Source organism: Paramisgurnus dabryanus, chromosome 12, assembly GCF_030506205.2.
Source record: "Paramisgurnus dabryanus chromosome 12, PD_genome_1.1, whole genome shotgun sequence".
NCBI lineage: Eukaryota > Metazoa > Chordata > Actinopteri > Cypriniformes > Cobitidae > Paramisgurnus > Paramisgurnus dabryanus.
Window position 1 is genome coordinate 3,528,896 of NC_133348.1, and position 25,858 is coordinate 3,554,753.

The 25,858-nt window shown below is 37.1% G+C and overlaps 1 protein-coding gene across 5 annotated transcripts; it reads left to right on the forward strand.

Moving 5' to 3' along the window:
* Positions 1-343: 343 nt before the first annotated feature.
* On the forward strand, positions 344-25,858 carry reps1 (RALBP1 associated Eps domain containing 1). Of its 5 annotated transcripts, XM_073816344.1 has the most exons (21): positions 344-496; positions 3,877-4,000; positions 5,894-6,087; positions 6,199-6,355; positions 6,783-6,904; positions 8,324-8,471; positions 8,553-8,616; positions 8,888-9,042; positions 11,652-11,773; positions 15,442-15,522; positions 18,475-18,562; positions 18,833-18,931; positions 19,024-19,096; positions 19,175-19,305; positions 19,396-19,463; positions 19,551-19,721; positions 24,189-24,278; positions 24,354-24,502; positions 24,692-24,797; positions 24,885-24,958; positions 25,050-25,858. In XM_073816344.1, the coding sequence occupies exons 1-20, from the start codon at positions 344-346 to the stop codon at positions 24,951-24,953; spliced, it is 2,364 nt and encodes a 787-aa protein (XP_073672445.1). In that variant the 3' UTR covers positions 24,954-24,958; positions 25,050-25,858. The 5 variants fall into 5 exon arrangements, with proteins under 5 accessions (XP_073672445.1, XP_065112272.2, XP_065112273.2 ...); XM_065256200.2 differs by having other exon boundaries at positions 24,885-25,858; XM_065256201.2 differs by having other exon boundaries at positions 19,399-19,463; positions 24,885-25,858.

A 25,858-nucleotide genomic window follows, 5' to 3' on the forward strand; every position in this document is an offset into this window, starting at 1 on the left:
TATTCTTAATGTAACCCGGCGGATACGCGAACTCCACGGCTCCACCGACAACTAAATCTGCTGCTTAACGAGCCCGAGCACCGGCGGAAACGAGTCGCGGCGTCGTTACTACCGTAATCCGACGCCTCAGACTCTACTAGTTTGCTTGACTTTGCGAGGGCCAAAAGACAAGAGCAAAGACAGCGACTAACGGTCCATAAAACAACAACAATCGCCACAAAACATTCTCTTCTGAGTCCGTCCGTCTCGCTGAAGGATCTTTCTTGTGTTTGCGTAGTTTCCTGTCTTGCACGTACACTGTAAAGCACGACACTGGCCCGATAAGGTGAAGCCACCAGCTGCGATGGAGAGTTTAACGCTGACCGATGTCGAGCAGAAATATTACTCTGAACTCTTCCTGTCCTGTGATGTGGATAACGCAAAGAAAGTGGCGTCCAATGGCAAAGTTCTGGACCTGTTTCGGGCGGCCCAGCTCTCGACTGAGGTGGTCCATCAGGTAGAGTATGAATATGATTCATATGTGTGTGTATTAGTCAGCAGATCTGCGTTGTTGTGCTGTAAAACCGAGTGGGGGTGATGGCTCGAGCTCATCATTAGAGACATACCAAGTGCACTTATGGATCATTAGGGCATTGCCAGGAGAGCTTTTAAAGCGGACTTATGAATGAATCTCGTTGACCTTAACAGGCTGATGCATCTCTAAGGGTTGTTTCCTGTTTTGCAGTTATTCTGCTGATTTATTACTTGTGCCTACTCCCTCTTAAATATGACATATTGTCGATTTCTTGTTTTGTCAGAAGGTCTCTACAATGGATATAACATTATTTTCAAATGCTTTAAAGATAGTCATTATATAAACAGCCACTAGTGTGTTTATTCTCCTTTAGCCCTTGTCATGATATAAGGCCAGTTGCACAGAAAAGCCATATACTTACTGAGTCCCAGACTAAAATGCATGTTTGAGGTGTCTTAACTAACATTAACTTGCAAATCCTAAATATATCAGTGCTGTTGTTTTGCTTTAAGATCCACCGCAGTAATGTTTTTAAGGCACATTTATAAAAGCCACTTAAATATCCTCCTAATTTAACTTAGACTTACTAATTTCTTAATCTAAGCCCTGTCAGTGAAACCAAGCCTTAATGTAACGTGAGTTTATTCCTGGAGGGACTTAAAGGCATTCCATGCAGTTTGACGTTTTTGTCAAACAGCGACCCCTAGAGTCACTGGGGAAAATTTGCAACTGTCGTAATTTCGCACCCCCACTCTGTATGTACCTGTAAGGATAGTGTTGGGCGTGAATATGCAGAGATGGACTCCGAAGATAATGACCAGGGAATGTTTCACAATTTCATACAAATATTAGGCTACTGCATGTCTACTAAACTACAGATGATGGTAATAGGATAATAAGAAGTTTATGCCAAGTGTAGAGTAGGCATATAATAATAAAGTAGCCTACCGCGTTTGCTGGCTTATTACGTTTTTACAAGATTGCAGCTTAATCACAAGTAAACAGTCTATAGTCTAACGTTATGTCTACTGTATAATTTCATTTGTTATTTAATTGTAAACATTACAAAATCCATTGACAAAGTTAATTGTAATGTATACGTTGCATTATTTCATAACATTGGCCATTATTCGTTGGCCATAAGAAATCGAAATTAGACAAATGACTACGTACACATCACAACACAACACTTGAGTTTAGATGGCAAAAAAAACATGTAAGAGAAACGAGTGTTTGTTAGCAAGTCTGCTAAATGCTCTTATGATCGTAAGCTAGCTAGACCCATGTTAAAGTTATTTTACTGGTCTAATTATCAACACTGGATGAATGAACAGCAAAAAATACGCAAGCAAGCGCAACCACATACAACATAGACCGCAAACAAATTTACAAATAAGAGATTTACTTACTTGTCCATCAACAAGATCGCCAGATCCGCATCTCTCTTGCATCCAGTGCTGTCTATTAGCTCACGCCAACGAGTAAAAACCTGACCGCGTGGGACTCTTGTCCGGTTCCTAACTCGGTCAGATTCTCTTTTTCGCTTTCTACTCTCTTCCGAACGGGTTTTCTTAGCTGTTTCCCTCATCGAGCATCACGTCTCAAATGCGCGCGTGCAGTTGTTGTTACAGGCTTGTTTGACTTCATGCAGCGCTGCAGGACCGACAGCCGGATGACGTCAAAGTGCCGTCTCGGATCATTCTCGCGGTACTTTTACGTCATCCGACTGCCGGTTCTTGCAGCGCTGCACGAAGTCGAACAAGCCTAACGTGTGTGACGTCGTTGCCGTAAAGCAAGTCGTGATTCTCGCGAGATTTGTCAGGGGCGGTTTTCTCAAGCTTGCATTGCTGGTTTTGCTAGCGGCGTCCTCCCCGAGCTTCAACAGGAGGATGATTCGCCATACTATGACTTCGTTTACCATCGAAATGACTTTGAAGCTGTTATATTAAGGTAAATTAACTGCATAGTGTGTCTTTAATAGGTTATCCGGATGTGATGGAGTGATCTGTTAGTGAGATAAGATAATAATAAAATTCATAATAAAAGTTTTTCATTACAATCATATATTGAGATGTTAAAGCGGTCATATGATGCAATTTCATGTTTTCCTTTGTCTTTGGAGTGTTAAAAGCTGTTCGTGCATATAGAAGATCCATAAAGTTGCATATTCTTTCTAAAAGTCAAGCCTCATCCACGCCTTTCCCTGTGTGGGAAAATTTGCATAACATCTCTCAAATATATACGCAAGAAAGAAGGCATAACTTTTATTCTCGCTGTAATGTTGTTGTCGCCACCATCATGGAGATGCTGTGGAAGCTGAAATTCCAAATATGGTAAGGGGTGTAACTTTCCATCACATGCTTGAGGTATTTGGCCAGTCACAACGCACTAGATAGCTGGCCAATCGGAGCACACCGTGCTTTTCAGAATGATGAGCTTAAAAATGGACTCCCTCAAAATTGACATCACATTTTGTGGTTCAATCTATCCAATAAAATGCTGATCAACCAATCAAAATAAAGCACACTGATTAAACACTGGAAAATGAGGTCTGAAGGGGTTAACGCGATTCAGAAAGGGGGTGCATGGAGGAGCAACAATAATATACGGTATGTGGAAAATAATCTGTTTTTTGAACCTTAAACCGCATAAACACATTGCATTACACCAAATACAAATGACTAATTTAATAACATTTGTGGCTGCAAGCTAAAACAATAGATAAAGCAGGAGATCATCCTTTATCCGTTCCTCAAACACGCTTGTCTTCTGAAGGGCCGGGTGGGTTGTTGCCTGTCCCAGCATCTCGAGCCATAAGCATCATGATGGTTCGCTATTACACACAGGTGCACAAACTAAACTATACTATATTATCTGCATCGACCTAAAACTTTGACTTGCATTAAAATTAAATTGCTCATTTATCGATATGCATTGCACGTTTGCGCTATTTCAATATATTACGCAGCCCTGCTTTGTAGTGTACCGCTCATATTAACCCTTATATAATTGTGGTGTGTAGATGATCTTTCTGACATCAGCATTGGAAAAATATGCTTATTTGTTAGAAAAAAATGTCAATGTGTTTTTTCTGAGTCTGCATATTTTGGTTTAGACATGACTAAGCAACATTTTTGGACCGATGGAGTGTATGAGTGCAGAACAGCTATGCCACTTTTGCCTGGCTAGTGACTATGCATTTTTTCAGCTGTCAATATGTTCAAATCCAATTCATTATGTTTATATACAAAATGTCATAAAAAAGGGATTTTTATACATCTCTGATCATGTTATATATGATTCACCCTTGTTTTGTAGATGCACAATTAGGTTGATCGTATGGTTTGTTTCTGTCGTTTTAGATCACTGAATTGTGTGGAGCCACACGTCTCGGTCATTTCGGACGGAGTCAGTTCTACATTGCACTGAAACTCATCGCGCTGGCCCAGTCTGGACTGCCTCTACGCTTGGAAAGTCTGAACAGCGGTTGGTACCGGCAAACCTTTCAAATCTTGTTATAGACACAGGCTGCTTCTGCATGCGTGCACAAAGCAAAATGATCTTTTCTCGCTAATTCCAATGTAAAGCTATCACATCCTTGTTATACTGCGGAGACTCATTTCTCAACTGAATCCATTGTGATGGTTGCAGCGATTGCGTAACAAGAATTAGAGGATAATCTTGTGTAACACAAGAAACATTTTTAATGCTGGTGTTTGTGTCTGTATTGCTAGGATGTGCCTTTCAACAGCCTTTATTATAACAAGCATAACTTGTCTTTAATCTGCTGTGATAAAAGGAATCATTGTGTTATGAAATTATTATTATTAGTAAAATAATACATTTCTTGAAACATTAGGGCTGCAAACTAATTGTGATATAAGACAAAACCCTATAGGAAGTTTTTAAAAAATATACATACATAGATAGTAGATACAGGTAATAATAAATAATAAATCCATAGTATTCCCTGTATAGTGTAGGATAATATCATAAAAATTCTAGACTTTTTAAGCACACGTGCTAAACTGTTCGCTTTAAATGCTTATATCTTCTGTATGCGAATGTTGATTCATACCAAAATGCTTTTTTGCATAGTTGTGTTTCACACATGAAAACATCTTGGGTTACGTATGTAACTGTTGTTCACTGAGAAGGGAAAGAGACGCTGCGTCTCCCTTGCCATACTCCCTGCGTTTCTGTTACGTTGTCTTTGGAAATATTTCAGATAGCGATATACTTCCTGGCTCCCGTGTCACCCTGTCTTTGTCGTTAAGCCTCACCATTGGTTGAATTGGATATACATATTCAGACGCACTTACCCCTGGAGGCGTCCCCAAAGTGTCACCGCAGTGATGCAGCACAAGTTCCCTCAAAAGTTAAATGTAACAATGTATCCTAAAAAGTAACACGATGTAACCTTGCTCTCACTTGAAATGTGTCCCCACATTTAGTCCTTGAATTTGAGGGTATTGGATCTGGAAAGTCCTTGAAAGGTCTTTAAATTTGAAGTTTACTAAGGTGTGGGAACCCTGTACACATTTCTTAAATATAATCATGCATGTTTGTGTATTTATATATACATAATTATTATACACACTAAACACACATGTATGATGTAGACAAAAACTTTTATTCTACAAACGATTAGTTGGGTTTAATTGTTATGCAGCCCTACATTATAAATGGAGTTCAATTGAAAAAACGATTTATACCTTTTGATCACTCTCTGTTTTGTTTGTAAATTCCAGTTGTATAAACAGTTTTAGCCAAGTTTATTTTATTTGCATTTATTATTTTTTGGGGGCCAACAATTTCATTGCGAACCACTTACAGTGCATACCAGCTATACGTTTTTTAAGTAAGTGCATTCCCTGGGAATCAAACCCATGAACTTGGCATCACTAGAACCAAGTTCCACAAGTTAAATTACCAAAAGCTCAACTAGTGGAATACAGAATGCAAAATTATTAATTGTCTGTCTGTCACGGTTTCTCTTTTCATACATTCCACCCCTGACAGGAAGCGTTGTGCAAAACTGCACATGAATTTTAGGAAGTTATTTACTACGCCTTTACAAAAATCAGAAATTCATATAAATAAGCAGGAAATTAATAGCCTTAAAGATACTGCGAGAAGAAGATGAAGTCAACAGGAAATTGCAGACACTGCCCTGGAGTTGAGATATACCCTGGATGAACTCTATTGATTTCTTTTACATTGTTTATGTAGTTTAAAAAATTTTTGTCACATCCTCTGATCCAAAATAAATATGTCAGTTTATCAGTACTTCTCTTACTGGAAGACCTACTGCTCTCTATGGTTATATATTAATCGCAGCTGTATATGTACAAGTCTAACACTGAGCTCTGTTTGCAGTCCGGGATCTGCCCCTTCCTCGTTTTGTGATGGGCAAGAATGAGCAGGACATGAGGCACGCAGGCATGTTCACAGACGTGGAAAACCAGGGGCCGTATTCCGGTGTCATCCCTAGACCTCCAGGTCGAGGGCAGGCAAAAAAAGTATCAGCACATGAGATGATCCAGCCCTGTGTGCCCACGGTTGAACCCCAGGTGCTTTATCAGCATACATACATGCATTGCTTATGGTTGACTTGGGTGTACTTACATCTTTAGTGGATGTCTGTAGAGTTTGTAAGTAATTAATTTTATCACTCTATCCAGCCGGACACCACGTCTCCTGTTGTGTCACCACATCAGTCTCCTCCAACTTCGCCTCATGCCTGGAGAAAGCACAAACGGCAGGCCAGCGGTGGAAATATAGAAAGGCAGCCCTCAGTGCCAGGGGTTGTTTGGCCACCTTTTAGAGAAGCACAGCCAGGTATTTCGACATAACACTGGGATCTTATTTCAGTAGACCTTTTATATTAACTTTTATTTAAGCACTGGCAAACATGAGCATGCTCACGCTAACCAAACCACACCCCCAAAAGCCTGATTTGTTTGACTAGTGTGAGCGCCTCCGGTGCGGAAAGCACAGTGTGAATGCAGACATGATTCAAAAGGCGAGATGTCATTCAGCTTTATCTGCTCTCGTAAAAACCTTTTGATGCACGCAGCATGGTTATGTGAATGTCTGAGTGGCAAAAATTATATTAGATATAAATTTGTTTCATGTGATACTTGATTCTGATTTGTCAATCACAAGTATTCTTGTAGAGTGGTCACTAAACTTGAATTGCACTTATTAACTTCATTCATTTTTATTTTAATGCTTTGTTTAATTTTTCCTCTCTGTCTGACTTAAGCACCAGTAACAGGTGATGGGATGTGGTCCGCTCACTCGCCGCCTCCTGTCCAAGAAAGCTGGGTCAGCTTTACAGACACGCCCCCCTCCAGTACACTTCCGATGCACCCCTCCTCAGCTCAGGTAAAGCTGGGAAGCCTCTGTGCATACATCTGCTGTTTGGAGTCTTTCAGCACTGGTTTGTTATCAAAAAAGCTTATGTGACAGATGCTTGATTTTGAGTACACGGCAGCACAAAAGCAAAGACTTCAAAAGCAAATTCAATATTTGACAAGCCTAAGTGCATCCGTGCTGTCTGAATTACCAGTTTAAATTGGAGGAAGTTGTTTATGCTGTTTTTTGAAAAAGCTTTTAATCTTTATTTTAAAATTCTTTTGAAAATTTTTGTTTGGATATAGGGATGCACAAAATGTTTGGCAACCAAAACTATTTGGCAAAAAATGCATCTTTATTTCTGTGACACTTTAAAATGCTTCCACACTGCCATCATGTTTGCTGTATTATTATTTTTTTTTTTTTTTTCGTTTTTCACTTAACTAAACATATATATATGTGTGTGTATTTTGTATAAATAAGTTTGTTTAAAATTTTGTATTAAAATATGTTTAAAAAATATATTTTGCTTAACAAAATCTAATGTATTTAGATTATATACATTAGATTTTTTTAAGCAAAATATATTTTTTATATTTTAATTAACAAATATGTGTATATATTAAGTATTATAATTACATATAAATATATACACATGTAAATATTTCTTAAATATTATCTACCTAATTATTATACACAATATATGATGTAAACTTTTATTCAGCAAACGATTAGTTCTGATTAGTTGTTATGCAGGCCTACTGAACTGTGCATGAAATGCATTTGTTTGTTAATTTCGGCCGAATAGTTTTTGGGTGCCAAACATTCGGTTAGGGGTGTAACGATTAAAAAATGCCTGTCTGAAATCGATTCTGAATCGCAAGGCTGTGATTCTGTGTTTCATGCACAGCTTGTGCGTGTGCTAACGGCATTTGGTCAGGAAGTCCTTATCAATCTAAAATCATTAAGAGTCGGAGTCGTTTATAACGTGCATTTAAAAATGCAACACTCGTTAAACAAAATCATTCAAAATATTCTTTGTTTTCATGAAAATACCTGAAACAATTTGAAGAACATATAAATATTCCTGTAGACATTTCCTGGAATAGCGTTTGTAGTGGCACTTCTTCTGTGGCACAATGGGGGTTTCTGCACAAGAGCGCCACCTGGCTTTGGGATGTGCAGGGATTTCACCGTAATTCATTAAAATTCATTCATAATCGTTACACCCCTACATTCGGTGCATCCCTATTTGAGATTTTTTGTTTTGCTCTAATGACAGCATGCACTGAGTCTGGCAAGGACTGCACAGGTTTATGCAAAGCAAAAGCATAATTTTCCTTGGTCATTTTACATCACATACTTTTTCAAAATCTTAAAACTTGGCTTACTCAATGAACTGTTTGTGAGCTAATTTATACTTTTTCATCGTCTTTCCATGAACACCAGCCGGAGAGCACAACGGTACGAACAGCGAACGAAAACCAAAGACAGAGCAGCATTTACGATGACCCCTGGAAAATTACAGATGAGCAAAGACAGTATTACATCAACCAGTTTAAAACCATTCAGGCTGATCTAACTGGTTTAATCCCTGGTCAGTGATCTCTGGTTTTACAATAACTTTAGAGTTACCCTAAGCTACCGCTTTAAAAATGTACCCGTCCCTTTTGCTCAGGCTCTGCTGCGAAGGAATTCTTTACAAAGTCGAAACTGCCTATTTTGGAACTGTCTCACATTTGGTAAGTAGTTTGTCCTGTAAATTACATTGTAACTCTTTGTTTAGTTTGCATGACCTTGGTGTAAATGTATTTGAATAACAGATGGGTTTATCTGAGGAGTCACTTACATCTAGTCACAATGCTTTTGTCTAACTATAAAACAACCAAAATATTGATAATCTTTGCCATGTGCATTTGTTTTTGGTCTTATCTTTGTCATCTGGCTCCTTGTTCTGTTTTGTGCTTAAAATATTAATCTTATTGCTATTGACCGACCTGCTTCACCTTGCAGGGAGCTATCAGATTTTGATAAAGATGGCGCGCTGACCCTGGATGAGTTCTGTGCCGCATTTCATCTCGTGGTGGCTAGAAAAAACGGTTATGACCTTCCTGAAAAGCTCCCAGAGAGTCTAATGCCAAAGCTTATTGACTTGGATGACTCAGCAGGTAAGCAGAAGAGCCAAGCGCCGACCTTGACTTCAGATTGGCCAATATGCAGCAGAGTTATTTCACAGCGTGCTGCATAAAAACCCTTTCCAGAACGCTGAGGTATAGATGCCTCCGTCTACTGACTACAAATTAGGTTTTTTAAAACTCCCATAACACACGCTGTTTCTGCATTTCTGATGTTAATCTGGAGTACCTATAGAGTAGTATTACATCCTTTATAAGAGTTTTCATTTTAATCAGATTTATAAAAGACAGATCAACTTTACTGATTCTTCCCAATAACGGGGGATCAATGAAATCCAGCGCATCAAGCACACACGCAAAACTCCGCTGCTACCGCGGATAATAAACTTTATCCATTGTTTCCATAAGGCTGGCTTTCTTCTCCTTACATCCAAAACCACACTTCTTCATGCTATTGTTGAGTCTTAATATTAAACAAAGCTGTGGCGTGATATAATGTTTGTAAGTTCTAGCGTCTCCCGCTGATTGACAGGTGGGGTTTTCTGGGGGAAGTGCCCATAAAATAAGTGATACATATAGAAACCCCTGAAACGTCAGCTGGGCCCCTAATCGGAAAAAAACCTTACGAACCCTGGCGAAGTGCATTCGGCACAGAAATACTCTGTAACACGCCCAACTGCTTTTTTGACACTTTGCCTACGTTTAGCATGAGGAGACCAACTATTAAACTGTGTTAATAAGTCAGAATGCATGAAATATCATTGAACCACCCCTTTAAATGCATGGAGATAAATGAAGAAACTCCTCTGTGAAATTTTTTGTGGCCATGGCCATATAGAGCTTTTCCGAAACTGTGAGGTTGTGCAGACAGATGTTTAAACAGCTGATATGTCATCAAGATAGATACTGTATGCCGAGTCTGTTTAGTCTGTGGCCATGTGGTTGCATGTTGCGCCATATCTTAGTAGCTCCACCTGCTGTTGAATGTCATTGGCTCGTTTTAAGCCCATGCTATTTGTCTTCAGAATGTGGTATAACCCACTGATTTCAGCATGATAAGGGCTTCAAAGGAAGTGAGGCTGTATCTTAGTAACACTTTTATTTGCAAAAATTACCTTTTGAATATTAACTTGAGATTACACCATAGGGGATTCTCTGTAAAGTTTAATGACAGCGTCAGTGGCGCCGCCTTTTGGTTAAACACTTTTTAAGTCATCTTTTGATTTTTTTTACAATATTATCAGTATATTGTATATGCCGCTTGGACACATAATATAGCTGCTTTCTGAAATAATCCTACAATTCCAATAAGGCTCTCGACAGGATTTCTCCATTGATTATTGTCGAGTCAAATGAGAGCAGTTTTTACAATGTTGCATTGTAAAGAAATTATATATTTACAGTAGGGGTGCGCGGGGCAAAAACTAACGCAGGGTTGGTTGTAACACGGACTGTTTACATAGTTGCACAACGGTTGAGCGTTTAGTTTTTTTGGTATTTTTTTACGCTGCCAAAAGACGGTCTCCCGCAAATCATTGGAAATCTATAAAGATTTTCCAGAGAGTTATTGATGAACGAGTGTTTTGGTGGCATGTGAGTAAATATTTTCCTTGCATGTTTTTTTTTTTTTTCAGTTTCTAAGTTGGCTGTGTAAGATACCAAATCCAATGCTATGTCATATTAATCAGTGTCTTGTTGACTAAAACATAGCATCGTTTTAAAATATGTCTGCAGCTCTTAGCAACTTTTTTGTTGGGCGTGAAAATATTTTGACCCAGCTGGGTTTATTGTAACGCTGTGTCACAACTAACCCCTCAGCAATAATGATATGAAAACCGCTAACGGTAGTGTAATTCTTGTCATTGTTTTAAATAGGCTACATACGAATGATTGCTGGCTGCCAACAAAATAAATGTGCCTGTCTTATCAAAAATCGTGTGACAAATGTATTTTTGTTCATATCTTTAATATTGATCGAATAAGGTCACGGCAAAGATTGATATCATAATGAAATGAATGGCTAAAATCTGACTTTGATGCTCATTATCTCAGAATTTGATTTTGAAACTGTAGTATGCTTATTACAGACTGGGTCACATATAAAAAATGTTTTGTCATATTTGTGCTGCTTTTTCTCACATATTTAGACATTTGTATCCATTTATAATTAAACTATTTTTAAAAAGGGCTGGATGAATGAATACAGTGTGGATACCTGTCTATTATAGACAGATATATAAACAATATCCACTTCAAGTATATAGACAAAACAGTAATGAAATATTTGCCTGCAAACTTATTTTTAGCAAGTGTTACAACTAACCCCCTGGCTGTTACAATTAACCCCACCTATGGGGTAAGTTGTGACATTTGCACTTCTGTCACGCTTTGTGTAATTGTCCAAGAATGGTAAGTACTAGAAACAAACTTCAAATCTTCAAACTTCATTTGTAGCAGAGATGTGTGTGTTGCTTGTGTAAAAATATAATTAATCAAACCCAAAAAATTTTTAAATGATTGAGCCAAAACCAAAAAGCGTTAGGTTGTGCCCCACTCTCCCCTATATAAAGTAAAATATATGGTAATACTTCAAATTTTATTGTCATCATGAATAGATTATAATGTGTGTTTATATGATTTAGGAGTTCCAGAACCGGCCCCCGAAGTGGGCTTTTCTGCTTCCCCTGTTGAGGTCACTCCAAACAAATCTCCATCCATGCCTTCTCTAAACCAGAACTGGCCTGAAATGAACCAGAGCAATGAGGTTTGGAGAATTTTACATTAACCTTTTTTGTGTGTGAATGAAATCTCACTGCATCTCTATCAGTCAGTTGTGTTTTCTTTTATTCTTACGGGAAAATCAAACTTAATAAATGTGTAGGAGGAAGAGGTCCTGACAAAGCACGCTTGCATCACTCTCGTGAGAAATGTTGACACTGTGTTATCTGGAATGTGGTGACCTTGTCAGAAAAACTAATATGAAGTCACATTTTAAAATTAAATCCTACTACATTATACTTCTATAGACATTTGCAGCACATTTCAGTTGCTTTTTGTAAATATTTAGCGGGAAGTAAATTTGGCATGTGTTTGGATTGTGGAGCTTCTATATAATCAACATGGTAGGCTAATATGTTGTTGGTTAATTTGTTTCCTACTTCAGTTATGTCAGCATAAAACTGTTTCAAATGCATACAAAGAACAAATAGATTTTCTGTCTTTGTGAACATGCACTGATGAATTGTACGCAGTACGTCCAGCAACATTTATTTAGGAATTAAATAGAGTGCCGCAGGGATGACGTATTATTGTAGGCCAACCAGGAAGTTACACTGGTTCCCTTGCTAAAAAAGCCCATTTATTTTTCACCATAGACTTTTGGATTATCGCTAAAAATATGCTCTGTGTTTAACGAAAGTTTATGACACTTGCGCATTTTGTTCGACAAGATAATCTTCACACTTTTATGAGATGAACACAACTTTTATGAATTTTGAAGTCTGAATGCGTTAACTAGAAATTAAAAGCTAACCTTAAGCTACACCACGGACCACAACATCAACGTTATCACCACCTAGCTTCGGACGGCTCTTTTAAACAATTAAACACATTTAAAAACATGTTCCCTGATAAGAAATTACTCTGTAGATGAATTGTTGGGAATTGTGCCCATGTTGTGTTGTTTTTGCGATCTTCATGCGTGATGACATTTTAAAGTCCCCAACAAAGTCTGTTTTAAAAAGCTTTAAAAAGTGGGGGTATTACTGATGTGTTTTATGTTGTGAAAATATCTTTAACCCAACATCTTATTTAAAGTCGTCATAGCATGAAAATCTGACTTTTTCCATTAGTGCTACAACGGATCGCAGTTGATTGGTGTTCCGTACGGATCACGACCCACGGTTCGGCTTGCATGTGATTTGCGGATTAATATACGCAAATTTAAATACAAAAAGTTTATCATTTGCACGTGTTTCAAAGGTTTGCAAATGTTAACATTCAAGTGATTTTAAACAATTTAACCGCAAAAAGGCACTAAAGTGACCGCACAAACGCACGTTCGGTTGAATGTGTCCAGTCCAGCAGACGTGATCATCCGTCAAAGATCAACAGATTCAGAACTCTTGATGTGTAAACTTTAGAGAGTTGCGTCACTGTGTCTCATACTGTAGTGTATTAAAATACATTTGGCTAATAGAGCAATGAAAAACAACATAACATGTTTATGTGGGACGATGTGGGACGTTTATGCTGCGTTGTTTGTAATTCGCCCTCTGTCTTTGTGTGTGTGCACGTGTTTAAGGGCACTCAATACTGCACACACGGAGAGACGCGTTTCAAAAAGCAAGCAAACATAAAATTTTTCTGTTCTTGACAGGGCACATACAAACAAAATTATGTCCACAATATTCTGTTTCTAATAAAAACATTTGTTAATGTCTAAAGTGTGTATAAGCAGAAACCAGTCTGTGCCTATTTGGTCTTAAAGAGACAGTAACCACAATTAACCTGTCTGTGTCTTTAATGTTAATCAAACAACCCAAGATAAAGAGAAAATCACTTCTGAAGCTCTAAAAAATAATAATTACATAGAAATTAATACAATAAATACAATGTTATTATTCATTTGATTCGATTTCTGTACCTAATGATAATTTTAGACCTTACTTAATGTGCAACTTTGTTCTTTTTTAGAAATGTTTGTAATTTCTTGATTTGTTATTAGATTTCCCATCCTTTTTTTTTTGCTGATTCGAAAAATGATCGGATCCGTGCCTCAAAAACCGTAATGTGATCCGAATCGTGGGTTTTGTGATCCTTTGCATCCCTATTTTTCGTGCTTTTAAGTGCTATATTGGGTCCCCAGTGCTTCTGTCAACCTAGAAAACATGAGAAAGAACAACCCAGTAACTTTGTTTTGGTAAACCATTCTCTGCAAGCATGTGATAAATTAGGTTGTTCAGATTTTGCCTGTTTTGTGATGTAGGTAGCATATCCAGTTACACTAATACCACCCCTTAATCTGCACTATCCAACCAAGTCACACAACCGAGACAGAGAGAGAAAATTGACAGCACAATTGAGTTTCAATTTCAACAAACCACCATCATTGCGATTAGTGTTTGCACTTCATAAGCTCATTTGCATTTTAAACGACACATCCAGAAACGACACACCAAATTTTTGCCTACACCTACAAAGTAACAATTTTAACATGCTACAATAAATTATCTGTTTTTTTTTTTTTTTGTTTTTTGTTAAAACTTCACATGCACACTCTGGGGACACCAAAGACTTATTTTACATCTTTCTTAAAAAATATATCATAATATATGACCCCTTTAAGGAATTTAACCAAAACCCCATAAAAAAAAACAATTGACTTCGTGACGAAGGAACGGAAAGTGCCAAAACACGCTCTTGGGTTTTACCTACAAATATACATCATCTCTGCTGCACTCTATTAAAGAAACACTCCCACATTTCGGGAATTTAGCTTATTCACCGTATCCCCCGGAGTTAGATAAGTCCATACATACCTTTCTCATCTCCGTGCGTGCTGTAACTCTGTCTGACGCAGCCACTGCTAGCTTAGCTTAGCACAAAGACTGGAAGTGAATGGCTCCAGCTAGCATACTGCTCCCAATAAGTGACAAAATAACGCAAACATTTTCTTATTTATGTGTCTTGATTTATATAGTCACACGTGTACAAATAACAAGGTCATATGAGACACAGCCATCTTTTAACAGTATACATACTGGGAACTTTATTCTCAGAAGGCGAAGCACTGCTACTTGGGCGGACTATGCCCAAGTTTCTACACGGTGTGACTATACAAATCACAACACATAAATATGAAAATGTTCGCATTATTTTGTCACTTATTGGGAGCAGTATGCTAGCTGGAGCCATTCACTTCCAGTCTTTGTGCTAAGCTAAGCTAGATGGGCTGCGTCAGACAGAGTTACAGCACGCACAGAGATGAGGAAGGTATGTATGGACTTATCTAACTCTGGGAAATATGGTGAATATGCTAAATTCCCAAAATGTGGGCGTGTTCCTTTAAGTTAATTTGATTTCACTAGTCTTTAGTCCTTTAGTAAATTATGGGATTTAATTTTTATGAAATTTTTCTTTTTACCTTTAACTTTTCTACTAAAATTGATTATCATAAATGAGTTTAATTTTCTCTTCCAGCCTATGAGGCTATCAGGAAAACAATGGTTCCTCTGTGTACACAAAAATACACCACAGTACAATGAAAACAAATCATGGGGTTTCTCTTCCCAGAATTCTCTTTGTTCGCTTGTCACTGGTAGTCAGAGAATGGGTAGAGCGGCACAATTGTTGTATTATGGCCTCTTGTTTGCTTGTGTGAGGAGTGGATTGGCTCCACTGTGCTGATATGTCTTTGCTCTGTCTCTCCAGCAGTGGGAGACTTTTAGCGAGCGCTCCTCAAGCTCACAAACTCTGACCCAATTTGATTCTAACATTGCACCAGCTGACCCTGTAAGTCAATCACTCAGTGCTCTTTCATAATTAATGATATTCATTAACCCTGTACTCTTGAAATCCTCTCTGAGAGCGCATGTTTCTCTGCCGCAGTGGCATCATCATGTGATTGGTTCGTTTTCTTTTGCTTGCTGAGCTTACAAATAATTTTCTCATTCTTTTCCTTTCATATCATGTAATCCAGGTGATGACTCTGCTGGTTGTCCTTTCGTTGTGTTGTTGTTAAAGCGTTTTAATGGCACATGCTCGCCATGTGATACATATGTATGGAGTTCATAACCCACTGCAAGGTTCTTAAACAATCAGTTCATCCAAAAATGAAAGTTCTGCGATCATATACTCAAAAAAAAAATAAAAATAAACTATGAGGTGTGTGAGAAACTTAAGTTAAATTTTAACTTGAAGGTCTTAAGTTTTTTTTTAAATGTGTTACATGAGGTTTTACATTAGTGATGTGCAAGATTTTTGGTTGTTGTGTGTGTCATAATCACAATATACTGAAAAAAAGTGTATTTTGAATGCGCTTTGGATAAAAGCATCTTCCAAATGCATAAATGTGACCCTGGACCACAAAACCTTAAGTAGCAACAATACATTGTATAGGTCTTTTATGCCAAAAATCATTAGGATGTTAAGTAAAGATCATGTTTTATGAAGATATTTAGTACATTTCTACTAGGTATGCTAAACAATTAATCGCGATTAATCGTTAGCAGAATAAAAAATTTTGTTTACGTCACATATGTGTGTAAACTGTCTATAATAAATATGTATATATATAAATATTAACACATTCATGTATAATTTTAAGAAACAAAATGTATATATTAAGTATTTATATTTATATATAATATAAATTATACATAAATATACAAATGTATATACACATGTAAACGTTTCTAAAACATATACATGCATGTGTGTACATTTATTTATACAAAGTTATTATACACCGTTCACACACATATATGATGTAAACAAAAACTTTTATTCTGCTAACGATTAATCGCGATTAATCGTTAAGCATCCCTAATTTCTACTGTAAATATATCAACACTTTTATTTTTTGAGTAAATGCGGTGCTACGGACTTCATTTGGACAACTTTAAAGCTGATTTTATCAATATTTTGCACTCTCAGATTCCAGATTTTCAAATTCTTGGCCAGATATTGTCCTATCCCCTAACAAACAGTACATTAAGGGAAAGCTTAACTTTCAGATGATGAATAAATCTCAATAAAAAAAATGACCCTTATGACTTGGTTTGTGGTCCAGGGTCACAAATGTAAATGCACTAAGGTATGCCAAATTTGAATATACGAGTATTAATATCGCATTAATAAAGTTTGAGAGTTACGGTTAATGAGATTTTCATAGAAATGGCCAGGCCCGTAATTCTGCAGATTTAATGCATGTCATTGACAAACACAAGCGGTGTATCTGTGATTGTCAATGACATGCATTAAATCTGCAGAATTTACGTGCTTGAGCTTGTTTGTGAGCAGTAGCCGTCATTGACAAGCGCACACATACCACTCGTGTTTGTGAGCAGTCATGTGACGCAAAAGTCAGCACTCAGCACATGATCATTTCAAATCTGTTTACAAGACGAATGCTCTTCTTATGTTTAATATAAAGTTTACATTGCGTTGTTAAAATGATGAATTATCTTGATACGTGCTAAATTCATGAGAAAGTATTAAAACAAGCTTTTTTATTCTGCTACACTGCAAAAAATGATTTTCAAGAAAACATTTTCTTAGTATTTTGTCTTGTTTTCAGTAAAAATATCTTTAATTTTAAATTCTTTAAAATTCTTAAATTAAGATGCTTTTTCTTGATGAGCAAAACGACCCAAGAAAATAAGTCTAGTTTTTAGACCAAAAATATCAAATTTAAGTGATTTTGTGCATAAAACAAGCAAAAAAAATCTGCCAATGGGTTAAGCAAAATTTTCTTGAATTTTTCTTGAATTTAGTGTTTAAGAAATTTTTTTAAGATTTTTTGCTTACACCAGTGACAAAAAATTACCAAAATCTAAAAATCCTTAAATCAAGATGTATTTTCTTGATGACCAAAATGACCTTAGAAAATATTTTTTTCTAATAATTTTTAGAAAAAATATTTAAAATGTATATGAATGTGTTCTTAAAACAAGCAAAAATATCTGCCAATGGGGTGAGAAACTTTTTCTTGAATTAAGTGTTAAAGAAAAAAGTTAACCTTTTATTTTATATTTTATTTCTCACCCCATTGGCAGATATTTTTGGCTTGTTTTAAGCACACATTCGCTTAAATTTTATATTTTTTGTCTACAAAATTGATTTATTTTCTTAGGTCATTTTGCTCATCAAGAAAATGCACCTTGATTTAAGAATTTTTTGATATATGTACTGAAAACAAGACAAATATACTAAGAAAGAAATAATTTTTTGCGTTGTTTAAACAATTATATATGTAATTTTATCTCAACATGCACATTATCTGGTTCATGTTGGTCCAGTTTAATTTGGAGGACTCATTGGTTTGGTATATTGTTTTTTTTTATTGTAAGCTTTTAAAAATGAATTATTTTACATGCAATTTTGTAATATATACAGCTTAAATTTTAAACATTTAAAATCATTCTGCAGAATTCCACAGATTTTTCCAAAAAAAATAAAAAATAAATCTACAGACAAAGCAAAAAAGGCATCAGATTATGTCTGGCCCTGGTAATAGCTTTCATTTTGGTGCATTTTTAACATAAATCGTGTGACATTCATACAGATTCTGAATTTCATTTGGATGAGTAAATGATGTCAGAATTGTATTTTTTGGGTGAACTTTTTTCACTACTGCTCATATATTTGTGCAGTTTTATTTCAATGACAAATTTTCGTTTCATTTACTTGACAAGTAATTTGAGTTTAATGACAGCAGCAGTTGAAATGCTCGTTTCTTTGTAGGATACAGCAATAGTTCATCCAGTGCCCATTCGAATGACACCCAGCAAAATCCACATGCAAGAGATGGAGCTTAAAAGAACCGGAAGCGGTATTTCCTGTTTTATACCCCTATAAAAATTGGTTTTTGAGTATTTTTCTGTGTTATTTGATAAGGTATATGTACCATGTATGTATTAATAAGTGGTGCTTGCCAAGGCGATTAAGCATGTAGCATTTGAGTTTTTCCTAAATCTAAGTTGAAAAACATCACACATTACAAATCGGCAAGTAAGCGACCAATCAGATCACACGAAAAAACACCACAACTCACTCGTAGCACAACGTTGTATTAAACATATCTTATGGTTTGCTTTTGCAGATCACACACATCCAACGAGTCCATTAATGGCTAAACCACCAGAACTCCCTGATGAAACGAAGCTACCAACAACTATTAAGTTTTCTGGTCCAGCTGTTGGTAAGTTTATATAGACTAACCCAGTGTTATTCTGATATAAAAGCATGATATTGACTGTCAAAAGGTGTTATACATTAAAAAACTTTTTACAGGCGATGGCTACAGCAGCTCAGATTCATTTGCATCTGACCAAGAGCCCATATCTAGTGCTGTGAACAGACAAAGGTAATCATACAGAAATTTTTCCTATGAATGATTTATCACGTCTAATACTTGAATAATTGAATTTTTTATCTCTTGCAGGTCTCATTCTGGCACGTCTCCAGAGGGACTAAAAGTTGTGGCTCCGCCCCCACCTCCGCCCCGCCCCCCTGCTTCACACTCTCGGTCCTCCTCTCTAGACATGAACAGAACCTTTGCTGCTGTTCCCGCAGGTATACAAGCGCATGCCTCGCACAGATGTGCTGCCATGGGTTTACAGGTGTCTTTTGGCATTGTTGAAAATGTTTACTGACTTTCTCCAGCAGGTTCTCAGCAGGCAGGTGTAGTGGCCTTTCTCCCAGCAGTGCCTCCCAGACCATTACCCACACAGGTAACGGTCACATCAGAGACTTCTGATCATTTATTTGTGGAAAAATATCTAAAAGAGTTACACATTATGTAATGTTCAAATTTCTAGACATCATTGCCACACGGCCCTCGTTCGTTAGAGGCAGACGGTCTTCCAGCGCATACCAGCACGTCACCCCAACAGATGCCAGAACAGCCCAACTTTGCTGATTTCAGCCAGTTTCAAGCTTTCGCTGTGGACCAGCCGGCAGATGATGGAGAAAAATCTGACAGTGGACAGGTAGAAAAAATTAACATTTGAAATGTGCTGTTAATCCATTTAAAATAATCTAAAGCCTTTTTACCTGGACAACGTGACTGACAAAATGGGATATTCAATGGGAAATAGGATGGGACTTTCTATATGATGGATAGTTAGGAGGGTTTAAAAAATGGGGGCATGGTGATATCAACCATAGAAGAGAAGATAATTTTCACACATTGTTGTGATTATTTACATTAAATATTTTGCAAGGTTTACCTGGCAGTAAATATTAATACGCATAACACATATTTAAACTTTAATCTGATAATGTCTCATTTATACAGGCGCTGCAGCTCCCCCTTGTGTTTTTTAGAGAGATGTGCAATCATTGCGGTGATCTGAAATCATCACAATGAGGTCATGTAATCGCGATGAGACGATTATTTAATCATTGTGACAGCCCTATTTATCATTGATTCATAATTGGCTATATGAGGAAGGTTTTATTACCCAGGATTAAAAGCGGGGCACATGCACTTTCAACGTCTAAAAAGTTTATTTGCCTGATATTTAAAGCAGGTTTTAAGGGTGTATTGTGTAACTTTTAGAAGGATCTCTTGACAGAAATGCAATATATTATACCAGTGTTTCCGCTATATACATTCAACCGTGGCGGCCCGCCACTCCTAAAACATCCCCGCCACGCCTGCGGTTGTGGATAGAAGGGATACAGCAAACGAAATCTCGTTGGATGAGCACTGTTTTATCCTAATCCTTTAACCAAAGCCAACTCTAAACACAAAATTTCACACGATTGTAGGATGTATTTGTATCTAATTTAGCCAGAACCGCTGTTTTCATCCTAATAATCCTACCTCCAAATCTAATCCTTAACTTTTCGGCATTTGCTGTATCCCTTCTAGACAAAACCCACAGCGGCAGCTCGCAAAAAAACTACCGAAATGTCCGCTCTGCGAGACTGGCTGTCTAGAAATAAATTCCTTTCTGGATTGCGTTGTTCACTCATTTATAAATAAATCTCCTAAAATATTATAATTTCCTCCATGGGTTTAGTTTCATGCACAAATATATTTAAATCAACAGAGGATTATTAAGCTGTTTCTGTTTTGAGAAATAATAATAAAATAAATAAGCCTATACGAAATATGTTGCACTTAAATAATTATTAAATTGACAAAACGAATAAAAAAGTATTTGAGTTTCTGTTTTTTTTTGTGACGCGCTCTAAAACCAAACCAGCAGAAAGCACGTAATGTTTTTAATGATTATAAATAAGCACAAGGTTTTCTCCTTATTGTGAGTTTACACAAATAAAAATACATCATTTGAAGTTTCGAATGTTGTTTTACTTTTATCTTTATGACTATAAATTTAGGGTAATTTAAGCTGCAAGGTCATCAGGCATATTATGTTCACCGGCGCGTATCTACACCAACACAGCGCAGGGCTGCGAGAAAAGACATTATTAAACTTTTGATTTAACATATTACGAGTTTTTTGGACATTCATTTGGAATCACTGTACTCATATTATCAACTTATCTGGCCATTAGTTATTCAGTATAGGCTATAAGTGCAGCGCGCTGCTGACCGCTCAGCTGTCAGTCAATCGTCTGTGCTTTAGATCGACACTCACAAAGTTTCACATTAAATGATAAGATATTTGTCCAAAAAAAAAAGGCTAAATACTGAATACTACTTATATGCGACTGCAAGACATTAATAGTCGAATCTGTTTGTAAGGAAACTTACATTATTCCCGTGGAAGAGAAGAACGTTGGTAATAGAAACTTGAGGCAGACGGTGAGACTGTTTTATCTGTTTTCAGACGAAACAGCAGGGTCGGGGTACCCGCGGGTGAACCGCATAATATTTGATCTAACGGGTGTAATAATAGACTATTCGCATGTCATTTGTGTTGTAGATGCAGGTCGGGACTAGACAAGAGTAAAATGCGGGTCTAACATCCAAGACCAAAATTCGACTCGTTTTTAAATGTCCCGTGCTTATTTGTGTTTAAGATCTGTCTGAAGACCGGTGTTGTGTCGGACTCAGTTCCCCCTATGTTTCCCTTTAGTGTAGTGGTTTTATAGCGTTTTCATCACGTTACATTTAGAAAGATTAAAGATTTGAATTGGTTATACTAAAAGGCAATAATATCATGTATTTTATAATACAATTTATTAAATATTTCATACATTTGACAGTTTCTATTAGGGTATTTCTTTTAAAATATAGCCTGTCTTTTTCTTTTTTTTTCCTTTACTGGTTGTTTTTAAAATTTAATGTTTGCATACATAATAAATATATATTATACATATATTATGATTCATACTGTAAAAATAATTGACTTACCATTAAGAACAATATAGATACATTACATGTAATGCACACATAGGCCTATACATCTCAGTAGCCATTAAAACTTTAAATATATAAATAATAAAACTTATAACGTGATAAAAACGCTATAAAAAACACTACACTGAAGGGAAAAATAGGGGGAACATAGGGGGAACAGACTTCGACACAACACCTGTAAAGGTTTATATTTAACTGCGCGATTTGCGGTGTGACCGGCTCGGGGTCACAGTCTTTATGTCAAATGGTACGGGTGTGAGAAAAAATTGCTGCTGATGTCGGATAACTGGTCGGTTGTTCTGTCATTCACAGCGGTGCAGATTATCAAACAGGAATGCATGACTTTGTAACAGCTCTGTACGCTAAACACGAGGACGAACTTGCAATGCACACTACATTAAAACTACAATGAAATATCCGAACTACGTACGTAGCTGTGTAACGTTTTTTTAAGAAAATACAGTTTAGATCAAACATAGAAAAGCAATATGCTATAAATATAAGGAAAAGTAAATGACAGCGTGAAAATTATAAAAAAAAATACATGTTAGTTTACTGTAGCCTATATTCTACATAAAATTTTTTTTTTACATATATAATCATCATGGGTGCCCCCTGCCGCCACAGCTGAAAAAAATCCTAGAGGAAACACTGTATACATAGCTATATTATCAGTGGTGTATAAAAACTTTACATAATGAACTGTATTGTTTTATTACCTTAGAATGAGCCGTATTTATCTACATACATCGCGGGTCCCCTTACATGGAAGTCGCAATTTAGCACCGCCATGTTTCTACAGTAGCCCTAAATGGACAAACTGCTCTATAAAGTGCATTTTTGTCACAGACGATGATGTGTTTGTCCTGTGGCGGCTACCGTAGCTTCCCTATGCGTTTTGAAAGGGAGGGATGAGCTGTGGACTGATTGTATGTTTACACCAGACGCGGAAAAGGTGGCAAGCGCAAATTGATTTACATGTTATATCAATGCAAAGCTGCGAATTGAGCGTTGCCGCGGGAAATACACAAGTTGAAAAATCTGAACTTTGGCATATATTCGTGCCGAGTTAACCAATTAGGAGCTTGCTCTAGTAGTGACTTGATTACAGGAAGCGAGTTTCAGGGTTCCCACAGGTCATTGAAATCCTTGAAAGTTTGTGAATCTGGGAGAAAAAAATTCAAGGCCCTGGGAAGTTTTTGAAAATATACATGCATAGATACAGGTCATTGAAAGTGCTTGAATCTATTTTATGCAAGAAGTTTTCTGGAAAAAATCCATATTATTCCCTGTGTAGTGTAGGATAATATCATAAAAATTTTAGACTTTTTAAGCACACGTGCTAAACTGTTTGCTTTAAATGCTTATATCTTCTGTATGCAAATGTTGATTCATACCAAAATGCTTTTTTGCATAGTTGTGTTTGACACATGAAAACATCTTGGGTTACGTGTGTAACTGTTGTTCCCTGAGAAGGGAACGAGACGCTGCGTCTCCCTTGCCATACTTCCTGCGTCCCTGTAACGCCGTCTTTGAAAATATTTCAGATAGCGATATACTTCCTGGCTCCTGCGTCACCCTGTCTTTGTCGTTAAGCCTCACCATTGGTTGAATTTGATATACACATTCAGACGCACTTAACCCTGGAGGCGTCCCCAAAGTGTCACAGCAGTGACGCAGTGTGAGTTTCCTCAAAAGGGAACTGTAAAAATGTATCTTTAAAGGTTACACAATGTAACCTTGCTCTCACTTTAAATGTGTCCCCCCATTTAGTCCTTGAATTTGAGGGTATTGGACCTGGAAAGTCTTGAAAGGTCCTTGAATTTGAAGTTAACTAAGGTGTGGGAAGACTGGAGTTTCCGTGTGAATGACTAGAATTTCATGCACAGCTTTCACTCGCGAATAAAGCAATAAACTCAAAATGTTCAAGCGTCCAACTACGCTTGAAAAACGCATTTTTGCCACCTCTATCGCATCTATCTATCGCATTGGTTGTAATTCACAGTCTCAACACTAGATGCCACTAAACATCTACACGCGGGACCTTTAAAAAGAAGATAACACAGACATAAACACATTTTAAAAAGCTCTTTAGTCCTTAAGTATGCATATTTTTATACAGGCTGAAAGGAGTGCAGAAGCTGCCGGGCCGATAAGAGCGGTGAAAAATGATATTCAAACAGAAGATCGAACTGCAGCTAACGCCAACTCTGTAAGTTGGACCAACCAATCTTCTATGTACTGACCTAAATCAGATCTGTCAGCACTAACTACCAATTCTCCACAGGCCAAAGTATCCACTCCATTAGCCCCGCCTCCTAAACCTGTCCGTCGAAGACTGAAATCAGAAGATGAGCTCAGACCTGATATAGAGGACCTTCCACAAAAGTCTAACGTCATAGCCACTGTTCTAGCAACACAACCCTCAATTGCACGGTATGTCAGGTGTTTACTTAATTTTTTGATGGAAATATGTCTGTGGGTCAGTAAAGAAATAATAGGCAGATTTTGTTTGCATTGTCATATTGTCTTTATGCAAAATATTATGTCTTTTTAAGCGTTATAAATAAGATACACCAATGCATTGTTAAAGCCTTACCCTAATGCACTTCTGTTTTAAAACAGGTCTGTCGGTAAAGATAAGAAGGCCATCCAGGCTTCCATTAGAAGAAATAAAGAAACAAATACGGTTTTAGCCAGACTTAACAGCGAATTACAACAACAGTTGAAGGTACGAGTTATGTGATTTTCCTTTATTCATATCATAGTTATACAGATTTGACAAAACCTTTTTTTTTCTCTAATTATGTCTTGTCAGGACCTACTAGAAGAAAGAATATCTCTTGAAGTGCAACTGGAACAGCTTAGACCCTTTTCGCATTTGTAACCGCGGTGTGTGTGTGTATGCGCTCTTCGTGTGTTTGTGTGTAAAGAGTGATCTTCCCCCCGTTTTTAAATGGTCTGTTGTTGGATCCTCCGGCAGGATGTCCATTTCACCCGTCTCCACTCCTCTGACTGTGTGAAAACTCGCTGCTTCCTCCAGACCGATCTTTCTCACATAGCCCAAGAAATGGAGCGTGGGGTTGGGAACGTTATCCGTTACGGCACTTTGATGAAGCAGAAAATGATTGTATAAGTAATGTACCCCCTAACCAAAAGCTTATGTTACCATAAGACCATAAGGCAGTGGTCTGGTCTCATTGGTTAACGTGAAGGAGCTTCATCTCCGGTTTTCCATGGAGTAAATCCAGGAAAATAGAGGCAGCTTGGTCGTGTTCTTCCATGTTAGAAGCACCCACGTGTGCTCAGACAATCATGTTTGGCTGTGCACCGGCCGAAAAGAGGGGAGAATTGATTTTTGGGAGTTCATGCTCTGTTTCACAAGTACAGGCACTTGTTAAAAAGACCAAAAATGAAAATCCTGTCATTATTTACTCGCTCTTGGGTCGTTTAAAAACCCGTGTGACTTGCATTTTTTGGTAGAACACAAAAAGTGAATTTGAGGCATCATTTTTTTATCTAACCCAATAAGCAAAAACAAGCATCGTAAAAGTGGTCTATGGAAATTGTTGCTATATTTTTTTTAAGGCAAAAATTCAAGTCATTCTTACCTTTGGTATTGAATTCGGGACCTAAATTAATCTAATTTGTAAATAAATGATTCAGTTTTAGGAAGTTTTCTCTGCAAAACATTACTGTTACGCTCATGAACTTGTATAAAGGGATCACGGGGCAAGTTCATGTGTTAAAGGATTAGTCAATTTTCTAAAAAAAAATCCAAATCATTTACTC